Raw genomic sequence first — 13,577 nt, forward strand, 5'->3', positions numbered from 1 at the left:
GACCAGGGAATTGGACTAGATGATCTCCTGAGGTCCCTTCTAACCCTGATATTCTATAATTCTAAATGCTGAGTGACAGGATGATGTCAAGAGGCCATGAAGTCCTTTCTGGCAGGCCCTGACTTTCCTGCTGCACCCTCTAGCCTGTGCTGGTTGCTCTGGGGACGAAGCCCCGAGGCTCTAGGGATTCTGCCCATTAAGAACTCTCTGTGGTTGCAGCTCCCCTATGGAGGGTCACTCTGGATTGAGGGGTGGATAAGGTGAGCTGGAAGGCCCTGATTTTCCACCAGTGCCCACCGTCCTGTGGTGAGCACCTGTGATGGGCCCCAAAGCACCACCAGTGCCCTGGAGCTGGTCTGTGCCAAATGCCAGCCTACCAACAGAAAGGCTGTGGGGCAGCCCCGGTTCCCTACCGGCTCAGAGCCCACAGGAATGGGAAGCAGCAGGCACAGGCTGCTACAGCCAAAGCGTGAGTCTGACACACAGGGAGAGCTGCCTGAGAAGGCCATGAGCCACTGCCCATGGGCCTGGAACTCCAATGCAACATCCCCAGCATGCAAAGGGGACTGACGGACACAAGGGGGTGTTGGCCAGAAGCACATTAACCACGACATGCATTGCCATGCTGGGAGGCCTCAGATGCTGGCATCAAAGATTGCAAGCTCCCCCCATGTGCCCAGCAGTCTGGACCAGCTAGCACTGCCTTAGCTAATGATACAGCATGTGGACATGTGCTGAGGCCAAATTCTGTCCAAATTCTGAGCCAAGGACACCTCCAGAGTGACACCTGGGTAAATGAGAGGAGAATCTGGTCCCTTCTCTTTAAAAAGCTTCTAAACTGTGTAATTAAGTGCATGGGCTGGTACCTCTCAGGGGTAAATGGATCTGCTCTGTGCTCTTTATGTAGCCAGCAGGGGCGGCTCCAGGCACCAGCACAGCAAGCGCGTGCCTGGGGCAGCAAGCCGGGGGCGGGCGGTCTGCCGGTTGCTGTGAGGGAGGGAGTCAGGCAGCCTTCGGCAGCATGCCTGTGGGAGGTCCGCCGGTCCCGCGGTAATTTGGCAGTGGTTACGCCAAAGGCGCCGGACCGGCAGATCACCCGCAGAAACACCGCCATGACCAGCGGACCGCCCGCAGGCATGCAAGGCCACCTGACTGCCGTGCTTGGGGCGGCAGAAAACATAGAGCTGCCCCTGGTAGCCAGGGAGATGTACAATAAAGCTCAGCACTTGTATGGCATCTGACAACATCAAACGGCTTCCCAACTGCCAACCATGTTGTGTGCCCTGCCACTAGAGGGTAACAGCCTACTACTGCAGCCAGGTAGTGGAGTTACTCCAACAGCACAAGTGGTGGAGGTCTGTGCTCCAGGGCTCAATCCCTGATGAAGACTGGTTCTTTGGGAGGGAAGGAGTTGTTACGATAGCCAGGTGGGAAACGGTTTTCCTGTCCCATGAAAATGTTCAAGGTTTCAAAATCTTCCCTGTTTTGCATCGGGATGAAACTAAGACCTTTTGAATAGTTTGTTGAAAAGCCAGAGAGACAAACCCTCTGCAGAATAGTCAATAGTAAGGCCCCCACTGCGACTCAGGCAAAGCAAGGACTTGAATCCAGGTCTCCCACGTGAGCATCCTATCCACTAGACAACAGGCCACACTGAAGCGGAAAGTGCTCACTAGTGCTCTCTCTCTCTCTCGTTTTGACTGACCCTTTCCTGTGAGAAGTGTTGGTGAATCGAGATACTTCCAACAAAAAACTATTCTGAAAAGCTCCAGACCAGATCTAGCTGTTCCATACCATTCCTCACAACACCCCTGGGAGCGAGGTAGGCAGGGGAAACTGAGGCAGAGCACAGTTAAGTGACTTTCCCCAGGTCCCGCAGCAAGCTAGAGATAGAACCCAGGTGTCCTGGCTTGCAGTTAAACCATGAGACAGCAGTCTTGTGGGCTGCTGACCTATTTTTACCCAGCAAGGAGCAGGGGACAGGATATGACTCTCTGCAGAGCTGTTGGTGATGTTTATCTACTGGTGAGACGACCTTCAAGACTAAGACACTGAAAGCGGCCAACATATTTGAACAAAAATAGAAAAAATAAACAGTGAAATGTCTCGTTTGGTTTCTTCGCTCTCACTTGCTTTTTTTTTTTTTCAGTGATGCTAGTTTTCCATCCGTAGCTGAAGTTGAGGAAAAAAACAAAATATTTTGGTTCTTCCTTTTCTGCCAGCTGTTTTTAGAGCTGCAGCTCCCAAACGGGGAGGACTGGAGAGAAGACATTTCATTCGAGACATAAGAAGCTTTCTTTGGCAAGGGGATCATAACTTCAGTTCATTTGGGTAGCTGCGGGTTGGGAATTTAAAACCTCCTCAGCCAAATTCTGTCCTCGTTTACAGCTGGGTAATCCCGCTGACTGCAAGAGGGTGGTGAAACGATCTCAAAATCCTGGCCCTTAGTGGAGATCGGACCCAGATGCTTCTGGGCTAAAAAGCACAGGCTTCTAGCACGGGAGCTACAAGAATGGCTAACTGGTAGCACTAGTAGGCTCTTATCCCTTTGTGAGCCAGCAGCTACAGAGGAACCTAACCCATGCTGAACCAGGAGGTTAGCCTTGAACAGAAGTAACCGAGGACAGAAATTGTGAGGAAGGGACTCTGGGTACATCTACACTGCAATAAAAGACCTGTGGCTGTGAGTCTCGGGAAACAGACTAGCTGAGGCCTAGGGAAAGTTACTTAATCTCACTCTGCCTCAGCTCGACTGTAAGACGGGAAGAATTGTATGTCCCTGTATCCCAGCAGTATTGAGTGACACCACAGTGATGAGGAAGACAGATGGCCAGCTGGAGAACGACTGTGCTTTGGCCTAGCTGTTTGATCACCTCCTGTGTTACTCATGGACTTCAAAGCCAGAAGGGAACATGGGGATCATCTAGCTTGACCTCCTGCATGTCACAAGCCACAAAATCTCACCCACCCACTAGACCCCTAGCCTCTGGCTGAGTCACTGACATCCTCAAATCAGGATTTAAAAAGACTTCAAGTGGCAGAGAATCCACTGTTGACTCTACTTCAAACCAGCGAGTGACATCAAACCAGGTCCGGCTCATCATGTCCAGTAAGTGTCGCAGTCCCACCCAAAGTACCACCACGCTCACAAAGTTCTATGGCTGACTCTGCCCCGCAGGGAAAGAGGGAGGCAGTGAAAACTTTGGTGTTAGGCACACAAATCAGTGCCAACGGGCATTCTGGAGAGGGTTACTGCACCAGGAGACATTTTCCCCTTGTGAGTGTGAGCAGGAGCAGCTCCCCAGTGAACAGCGGATTCTTACCAGCAAGTTAAAAATGTGGATTGGATGAATGGACTATAAGGTGGATAGAAAGCTGGCTAGATCTTCGGGCTCGATGGGTAGTGATCAACGGCGCCATGTCTAGTTGGCAGCCGGTATCAAGGGGAGTGCCCCAGGGGTTGGTCCTGGGGCCGGTTTTGTTCAATATCTTTATTAAGCATCTGGACGACGGGATGGCTTGCACCCTCAGCAAGTTTGTGGATGACACTAAGCTGAGGGGAGAGGTAGATACGCTGCAGGGTAGGTACAGGCTCCAGAGTGACCTAGACAAATTGGAGGATTGGGCCAAAAGAAATCTGATGAGGTTCAACAAGGACAAGTGCAGAGTCCTGCACTTAGGACAGAAGAATCCCATGCACCGCTACAGGCTGGGGACTGACTGGCTAAGCGGCAGTTCTGCAGAAAAGGACCTGGGGTTACAGTGGTTGAGAAGCTGGATATGAGTCAGCAGTGTGCCCTTGTTGCCAAGAAGGCTAATGGCATTTTGGGCTGTATAAATAAGAGCATTGCAAGCAGATCGGGGGAAGTGATAATTCCCCTCTATTCAGCACTGGTGAGGCCACACCTGGAGTACTGCGTCCAGTTTTGGGCCCCACACTACAGAAAGGATGTGGACAAATTGGAGAGAGTCCAGCGGAGGGCAATGAAAATGATCAGGGGGCTGGGGCACATGACTTACGAGGAGAGGCTGAGGGAACTGGGATTGTTTAGTTAGCAGAAGAGAAGAGTGAGGAGGGATTTGATAGCAGCCTTCAACTACCTGAAGAGGGGTTCCAAAGAGGATGGAGCTCGGCTGTTCTCAGTGGTACCAGATGACAGAACAAGGAGCAATGGTCTCAAGTTGCAGTGGGGGAGGTCTAGGTTGGATATTAGGAAACACTATTTCACTACGAGGGTGGTGAAGCACTGGAATGGGTTCCCTAGGGGTGGTGGAATCTCCTTCCTTAGAGGTTTTTAAGGTCAGGCTTGACAAAGCCCTGGCTGGGATGATTTAGTTGGGGATTGGCCCTGCTTTGAGCAGGGGATGGGACTAGATGACCTCTAGGGACTAGAGGTCCCTTCCAACCCTAATCTTCTATGATTCTATGTTTTTTTATGCCCATGAAGCGGGGGTAGTGCTGCAGTTGACACCAACGCCTCTACGTGCCTTTGGTAGGGGTGTGGAATCCACCTCCTCCAGAAAGCTAATAATTTTTAGTATATTTCGTTCCAACATCAGAGGCCAAGTACCATGTTCCTCGTTTACAGATGGGGAAACTGAGTCACAGAGGGGCAACACAACTTACCCAAGCACACTCAGCAAGCCAGGATTTGACCCAGATCTCTTCACTCCCAGGTGACTACTAGGCAGCAAACTTCACCCACTGTGGATAAACACCACAAGCAGGGGGGTCCTCTGCACAGTTGGGGAGCAAAGACAATCACCAGAGCACTCTCCCCTCTCCCTCACCTTGCAATCCCAAATAGCAGCGGAATCCAAACCCTAAACATCTGCTATTTTTGCAGGCACCGCTGGGTTTATTTTTTCCCTGTTTACAGATTTCCCTGCTGGGTTTTGTTGGTTATATTTTAAGGGGAGAGAAACTGCTATTAAAAACAAATACACATTCAAAAAGAAAAACCCAACCTACTTTCAAAAATATCGTCTGAAGTTTCCCACAGTTCTTGCCACAGCAGTTGGCGCCGGTCCTGGAGAAAAGAACTTCATGGGCTGGCACCCGGGCGTAAGCCACACGCTTGTCTCCTCGAAGCATCCAGATCACTATGTCTGGCAGGCTGTTCTGGGGCTGGAAAACATGGTGGCAGACAAATCGCATCTATTCAACCTCCCCAAATCAATACCATGAATCAACAGAAATCCAGGCTGAAAAGTGAGACGCGGAGGGGGAGCGGTGGAATCTCAGCAGGCCTCACCACGGAGCAGGCAGCTGGCAGGGTCGCAGAAAGCAGACGGGAAAGACCCATCATTATTAATGTATTACAGTAACGCTTACGTGCCCCAGTGGAGAACAGGGCCCCATTATGCTAGGCATTATGTAAACACAGAGTAAGACAGTCCTCGCCCCAAAGAGCTTACCACCAAAATAGACCATATGGAAAAAGGGTGGGTGGGGAAACTGAGGCACCAAACGGCTGAGACTTGTCCTAGATCACACAGCAGGTCAAAGTCAGGAACCGAATTCAAGTCTGAAACCAGGGCCCTACCCACTCAACCACACTGCCCCACTGTTAGGTGGCTAGACCCACTCCTGCCTTCAGTAGTTGCAGACCCTCAGAATCAGCTGCTGGTTTTTGGGGGGTGTTTTGCTGTGTGTGAATTTCACTGCCCGTGAAAGGGGTCAGGCTATTTGACCTCAGCAGGAAGGAGGGAGGACGCCCCCTGGTCTCCAAAAGCCCTCAGCACAAAAGCATCAGGTGTGGTGTCAGCCTGTTTAAATGTGGAGCTCACAATAGCAACAAAAGGAGGACACAGACCCCAGAATTTAACACAGGGGTAGGGGTGCAGGTCCCAGGGTCCAAACAAGGGATCCAGAAGGGGACACTGAGCAGAGGACCCCAGATAGTGCCCACTGCCCCAAGGAGGAGTCCAAGGGCCAGTGGATGCCGCCCAGAGAAACTCTGCCCCGGAGTCACAGAGACACCACACACACCCCTTGCAGCTTCCTCCTCCTGCCCTGCAGGCTGAAGGCTGCTGGCTGCGCACAGAGCAAAGACGGCCTGGCAAGGCAAGTGGATCCTGTGGTGGGCTTCATCTCAGCAGTTTAGTCTCCATGGTTTAGTTGGTCTCTGCTGGTGGTGCCAACAGGGACACTGTCTGCTGCCAAGTGATGTGGGCACCTACCCGCTACCCACAGAAAAAAAAATAGCGGGTGCTCAGCACCCATCAGCCACAGCTGTTTGGGTAGCTGCCAATGATCAGCTATTTGGCAGCTGGGGGAGTCACTTGGGGGAGGGCAGACAGCAAGGAGCGGTAAGTGGGTGGGGCCTTGGGGGAGTGGAGTGGAGGGGTCTGGGGGCACAGCAGGGGTGGAGCACTCCCAGCGTCTATGGGTGTCACTCCTTCAGCTCAAGTGCTAGAGGTGTGAGCTCTCCGTGCGAAGGTCCTGGATGCACACACTGATGAAGACACGTGCTGGGAAGGGTCATTCCACTAGGATTCAGCGCCTCAGCAAACATTCGGCATGTGCGCTATGTCTACCTCCCAAGCAGGGACTGGGTAGCTCAGTTATGGAGCCTTCTGCCTGTCAGTCAAAGGTGAGGACCCAGCACAAGATCAGAACTGATCACAAGCTGTTAGTTTCTTGTGATTATTTGGTGGCCTTCTCCCAAGAACCACCACTATGCCTGGCCCCCTTGCTGACAGACACAGCAGAGAAGGAAAGGACTGACTGGGATATGATCACTGAACCCCCCCACCCCCTGCAATCATGAGTGAGGCCCACTAACTGGGTTTGTGCAGCAAGCCTGCGCGATGTGGGTCACATCTTTCTCTAGTGGCTGCTCCAGAAAGAGGATAAGAGCCTACTGCTGCCGCCAGCTAATGGACTGACTCCTTTAGCTCAGGTGGTAGCACTCTATGCTTTGGTGCCGTCGGCCCAAACCCTGCTGATGCCATGGGGGAGGAGTTACACTGGCATCATTTGTGTCAGTGCCGGGTAGTTTCTGTGCATCACTAGAGGTCGTGCCGCGGGGCTGCCATTTCGCCAGCTCAACAATTCAAATCAAGACAGATAGAGTGGCTGTCCCGTGGCCAGTCCTAACTCAGGAGCACAGAGATCATGTTACCCCACTATTCCCCTTCTGCCACCTGCCCATTCCCCAGCGAGCCCCAGCCTGCAGGACGATGCTAGAGAGTGTAAAGCTCCAGGCTCGGGCGGGGGGGTGGGGATTTCAAGCCCACCCGAACACCATGCATTAGAAATTGTAGCTCAGACGCTGAAGTTATCGAGTTCCGCCTTCGGACAAGTGAGGGGGGACAGAGGGGGGATGGAGGATGAATGCAGAGACAGAGACTGTGACTGAGGAAGCAAAGAGAAATCCAGTAAAGGAAACAGCAGCAGAACAGCCTAGACTATTATCCTCAGCACCGAGCATCCTATTTGCTTCAGCAGACGCTCCCCCAGCGTCAGGGCACAGGATCGGGCCACTGATGTCTAAGGAAACCTCTGAGGACTTGTTTGGAAAGCCGCATTTCTCCTGCCCATCCCTCTGGTGGCTCCTCCGCAGCTCAGCCCCTCCAGCCACGAGGGGAGAGCCAGAGCAGGCAGCGGGATGCCCGGCCCTAGCCAGCAGGAGGCAGGCAAGCAAGGGCAGCCGACTCCCTTCGCAGGGCTGGACGGAGACTGTGCCTGGCCTGCCAGCCCTATGACTTCAGGACCAAATGTTCTGTTTCAAAGCTGCGGCTGGCAGAGACGCAAACCAGAAACCACTGCGGCTGCTGGCCCACGTTCTGAAATGTGCCTCCCTCTCCCCCTGAGAGAGTGTCTCTGACTCCACAATCACAGCGGCTGGCAAGGGCACCTGGTACCTCCTGTGCTGACCTCAGTGCTAAAGGTCTGTTGGGGGGTGAAAATAGCCTGTCCCCAAAGGGGAGCGAGGGACTTTAGATCCCATTAAGGGAGAACCACCACAAAACCCTTCCTGTGGCTCCAATCCCCAGGCAGGGAGGCCGGCTCCTTCTCTGCTGTGCTTTCACTGCGGGTGGCTTTAAAGATCACAGAAACAGTCACCGGGCTGCAACATCACACACCCCCAGCTGCCTGACCAGGATCTTGGAACAACCAAAGAAGAGATGGATCCCCCCCGCCCCTCCGAGAATCCAGCCCAGGTTTTACAAAGTGCTGCTGGCTGGGTGAGGACTCTGGGGACCAGCAGCACCCCATCTGGTACAAATCAACATAGCTCCGCTGAAGTCACTGGTGATTTCCAGCCGCTGAGGTTCTGGCCCTGGGCATTCAAACCCAAATTACTCTCCCACTGAAATCAATGGTAAAACTGCCTTGGCCACGGCTTGGGGGAGGGTCTCACGCCCTATAGGGATAAGTGTGGCATAGGTTGAATGTAGAGGGAATTAATCAAGCTCCAACTCTGGCACCTTGCTACCAAATGTCACGGCTTCGTTTTAAGGGGCGTCCCATGACCCGGGACACCACCCCAGGAACCACCAGGCCCAGTTTTCAAACACGAGTGTTTTAAGGGGGCTTCCAAACTCCTGCCTTTGATGTCGGAGTTGGCAGTTGGGCTGGCAAATTCCCCTCGGTTTGAAAATCGGTTTGATGGCTTGGAAAGCAGGGCCTGCGCCCCAGATTAACAGGCTAGACTCTGGATGTTCTAAATCCTGCCATTTAAGGTATAAAGCTAAGACTGACCGCTAGCCTAGATCCAAACACCGCCCAGATTTCAGGGAGTCGGGATCCAAACAGGGGGGCTGGGCCCTACCTTGGATAATGGGCTGAACCTGAACCTCTAGATTCCCCAGCACCCCTGAATTTTAGGGACATTTGGATAAAGATCTGGATGCCCCTGCACCCCCCTCTAGAACAGAGTGTGGCAAAGAGGAGCCAAACCGATTGCTACCGAAGCTGATGGATAAAATTCACCCCTGTGTAGAGGATCAGCCTATGGACTCCGCATATCAAGAGCTTAGGTGGGATGCACAGGCCCTGGTACTGGCGTTCTGCACAGTGGGGACCTTCACCCGCTGGGAAGCCAGCCAGCTTAAAAGCAAACCTGACCGGGGCGACATTGTCTGTATTGTGTATTTCTTCTGAGGTTAGAAACCCAGCCAGCCACTGCCTTTAATGAAACTCCCCCAAAAACTGTTCTGGAGATCAGAGAGCGGTGGCGTAAAGTGTAGGCCCCATGTACAACTAGCATCTTCTTATTCACCAGACCTGCCCCGCCAGGGGCCTCAGATTCAGATCTGCTGACCTGACTGGCTCAGACAAGTTCTTACCGCTTCTGCCTCGTGTTCGGGCTTAGCCACACGGCGAAATCAACCCGAGCAGCTCCCCACGCGGACACTCGAAGGCTAAGCGGCGCTGCTGTAGCGCTTCAGTGTAGACGCGCACTACAGCGTTCTCCCGGTACTATATGCCCGAGAGGCAGAATTCTTCCATCCACCTAGCGCTGCTGACGTCAGGGGCGAGGTCGGCACAGCTATGCCGATGTACGTTTTCGGTGTAGACCAGCCCTTACTCTGGAATAGCTATAGCACTTTAAATTCACTCTCTACCGTATTCCAGAATACCTTCCATGTACAGACAAGCCCTTAGCCCTTCAGAGCCAGCCCAGCTATGGGAGGGTGAGCTAAACATCTCCTCTAGCTTGTGCATCAGCAACAGTATTGCTGACTAGGTTCCCACCAGGCCTGCTCTGCGCTTAAAAGTTTGTCCCTTTAATTAGTTAATGGCATAATTAAAGCAGAACTGCAAGGCTAGCACGGATGCAGTTATGCCAGCATGACGTGCAGTTACACCAGTATAGCGTATTCCAATTCAGTGAAGTGAAATAAGTTACACAGGTACAAAGCACCTCATACCGGCATAACTGTATCTACTCACCAGGCAGGCTTTTCTGGCATAACCACGTAGGTGAAAATCACCTCCCTCACTGTCACAGTTATACCGGTAAACATTTTCAAGTGTAGTGACAGCTCTGCAAACCCTCTGAAGGAAGTGGGACTGCACAGGGGTTACCTGGAGCGCCCCTGCTACTCGAGATGATGAGGTGTGGAATGGAAAGGACTCAGTTTCGTCCTCAGATCCCAGCGGGAGTCTGCATGGATGGGTGAAGGGTTACCCCTGTCCTGGAGCAACCACTTGAACTGGCACAGATGCCCAATGCAGTTTTGATCTGCTTTTAGTTAAGAACCAGCTGCCAATAGGTGACTGCTTTTCACTGGTCCGGAATGAGCGCTTAGGCAGGTTTTGCTGCACAGAATAATGGCCCAGATTCTCAAAGGAATTTAAGTGCCTAACTCCCCTAGGCATCTAACAGGCTTTGATAATCTGTGCCAATATCACCATTTGCTTCAACTAGAGGAGAGTTTAATGTACCTGGAAGCTCCTGGCAAGAGTTGAGCAGCCACAGATCCCAAGGAAGTCCTAAACTATCTCATTCCTAATGAAGCAAACAGCCTAGTGCTGAAGGCTTGGTGGGGATTATTAATTTCCAGACCATCGTCTGTTCCCCTGGTGGGTTGGTTAATGGCTGAGTCTCAAAGAGCACAATTCCTAGCATGCATCAGTTTTGGAAAGTTCTACTGGCAAATTTGCTATGCGGACACTCTGGAAAATTAATCCAAATTAACTAAAGATGTCAATGTAAAGTGGATTACTTAAATCACATTAAACTCCTATGCGGTTGTTCACCTTAATTCGATTTAACTTAATTTGCTTCCAAAGTGACTATAACAAAACCAAGTTAAGGCCATGTTAATTCTCAACGAGAGCATCCACACAGGGTTTTAATGGGGTTTAACTAATCCGCTTCAACCGTTCATTTAGATTAAGGCCTGAGCTACGCTAGAAAATTAGGTCGGCATAACTACAGTTGCTCAGGGGTGTTAGAAAAACCTAAGTCCCTTTGTTGGCCGATGAAAGAAATCTTCCATCAACCTAGCCACCATCTCTCTGGGAGGTGGGCAGTGTCTATTCTGAAACGCTGCCCTGGTGTAGCAGCAAGGCTGTAGTGTTTTAAGTGCAGACACCCCCTAACATTCCCTAAATAGACAAATCCTAAGGAGTTGCTCCCAGCTAGGATGGCTTACCTCAAACAAGCCTGTAATAGCACCAAGATGGGCTGGGTGGGAAAGATAAAGATTCATCAGGGCAAAAGCAATTCACCCCCACTTTTACCTCCTCTGCCATGGCTTTTAGTCTCAAGAGCCAGTCCTCAGCCTGGTCCAGCACTGTCTGCAGGTCAGAATCCTCATGCTTCAGGTTCAGAGCTGCCTGGATAATCTGGTGCAGGTTGGTGCTGCGGAATTTGTACATGTACTGATCCAGATGGGTGCTGGCTGTCTTGTCGCTGACCTCGACTAGCGGCTGGCTGCAGATGGGGGTGTGGGAGGAAGGAGCACAGAGAAACAGGCCAACATTAGCTGTGCATTGTGAAGCAATGGCTTTACTGGGGACTTTCTTTTTATGAGCAAGTTTATGCAAAAATAACAAGCCACCAAAGAGGTATTTGGGGAGGGAACACGCGCCAGGAGCAAGGAAGGTTCAAACCACACTTACAGCCCTGAGGCACTATTGCAATGAGTTCCGAAAAGGAGTTGTAACTGAGCTTTGTGCATCACTACACACACACACACACACACACGCACAAATATAAGCTGGCTCAAGCTGCAAGATAAATATTACAGAAGCTCAACAGCATCTTCATTGTGCTGAGCTGTTTAAGAGTTTTCATGTTAAAACTCAATGATTTTTGAACTACCCTTATAGACATATCAAAAAACCAATGTCCAACTGAAACAGAATGAGATCCAGGTTCAATTCCCAGCCCTTTCAGAGTGACGCTGAGCAAGTCCCTTAACCTGACCAACCTAATTGCCTTCTATGACGAGATAATTGGCTCTGTAGATGAGGGGAAAGCAGTGGACGTGTTATTCCTTGACTTTAGCAAAGCTTTTGATACAGTCTCCCACAGTATTCTTGCCAGCAAGTTAAAGAAGTATGGGCTGGATGAATGGACTATAAGGTGAATAGAAAGCTGGCTAGATTGTCGGGCTCAACCGGTAGTGATCAATGGCTCCAGGTCTAGTTGGCAGCCGGTATCAAGAGGAGTGCCCCAAGGGTCGGTCCTGGGGCCGGTTTTGTTCAATATCTTCATTAATGCTCTGGAGGATGGCGTGGACTGCACCCTCAGCAAGTTTGCAGATGACACTAAACTGGGAGGAGTTGTAGATATGCTGGAGGGTAGGGATAGGATACAGAGGGACCTAGACAAATGAGAGGATTTGGTCAAAAGAAATCTGGTGAGGTTCAACAAGGACAAGTGCAGAGTCCTGCACTTAGGATGGAAGAATCCCATGCACTGCTACAGATTAGAGACCGAGTGGCTAGGCAGTAGTTCTGCAGAAAAGGACCTAGGGGTTACAGTGGACGAGAAGCTGGATATGAGTCAACAGTGTGCCCTTGTTGCCAAGAAGGGCAGTATAAGTAGGGGCACTGCCAGCAGATCGAGGGACGTGCTCATTCCCCTCTATTCGACACTGGTGAGGCCTCATCTAGAGTACTGTGTCCAGTTTTGGGCCCCACACTACAAGAAGAATGTGGAAAAATTAGAAAGAGTCCAACGAAGGACAACAAAAATGATTAGGGGGCTGGAGCACATGACTTACGAGGAGAGGCTGAGGGAACTGGGATTGTTTAGTCTGCAGAAGGGAAGAATGAGGGGGAATTTGATAGCAGCCTTCAACTACCTGAAGGGGGTTCCAAAGAGGATGGAGCTCGGCTGTTCTCAGTGGTACCAGATGACAGAACAAGGAGTAATGGTCTCAAGTTGCAGAGGGGGAGGTTTAGGTTGGATATTAGGAAAAACTTTTTCACTAGGAGGGTGGTGAAGCACTGGACTGGGTTACCTAGGGAAGTGGTGGGATTTCCTTCCAGTGCTTCACCCCAACTAAATCATCCCAGCCAGGGCTTTGTCAAGACGAATCCACCTTATAGTCCTTTCCAACCCTGATATTCTACGATTCTATGAACCTCACCATACTTTTCCTTCCCCATCTATATGTAAGCAGAGTCAGGATGAGATCTACCCTGACATCTGGTGGCACATTATGAGGAGTGGGCAAAGGAATTTTAGGAATGTGCATTTGCATTGGTAAACCCACTCCACTTAGCATAACACACAGCAGCATGGGATGGTTATTTTCACACTGTGGAATCCCCAATTTCTTTGTTATTGGGGCAGGAAGGAAAAAAAAGGGCTGTTACCCTAATTATGTGAATGAGGAACTATGAGACTGCTTTATGACAGAAATGACTCAACCTACATTAAATAGTACTTGCAAGACAAGGGACATGGGTTCCAAAACCCAGTGAAGGGAGAGAGGCTGGGGACTGGTGTGTGTACCTGATGGTATGGGCCCCTTTTGAGGGCCTGGAACACATCCTCCTCTCTCCACTGTTAAAGAGCAAAGCTAATTTTGAATCCTTTAGGAGTCCATCTGGAGGCTGCTGACCTGAATTCACGTTGGGCCAAGGTGGCACTGGGGCTCCTCTA

At 51.1% G+C, this 13,577-nt stretch overlaps 1 protein-coding gene across 11 annotated transcripts in view; it reads right to left on the reverse strand.

Moving 5' to 3' along the window:
• Positions 1-13,577, reverse strand: part of DYSF (dysferlin) — a 282,294-nt gene that overhangs the window by 145,447 nt on the left and 123,270 nt on the right. For all 11 annotated transcript variants that reach the window (XM_039540940.1, XM_039540938.1, XM_039540935.1 and 8 more), the window contains 2 exons: positions 11,201-11,393; positions 4,973-5,128 (listed from right to left, as the gene is read on the reverse strand). In XM_039540940.1, the coding sequence (XP_039396874.1) occupies positions 4,973-5,128; positions 11,201-11,393 (349 nt within the window). The remainder of the gene's footprint in view (positions 1-4,972; positions 5,129-11,200; positions 11,394-13,577) is intronic.

This window comes from Mauremys reevesii, linkage group 5 (assembly GCF_016161935.1).
Source record: "Mauremys reevesii isolate NIE-2019 linkage group 5, ASM1616193v1, whole genome shotgun sequence".
In the NCBI taxonomy this organism is placed as follows: domain Eukaryota; kingdom Metazoa; phylum Chordata; order Testudines; family Geoemydidae; genus Mauremys; species Mauremys reevesii.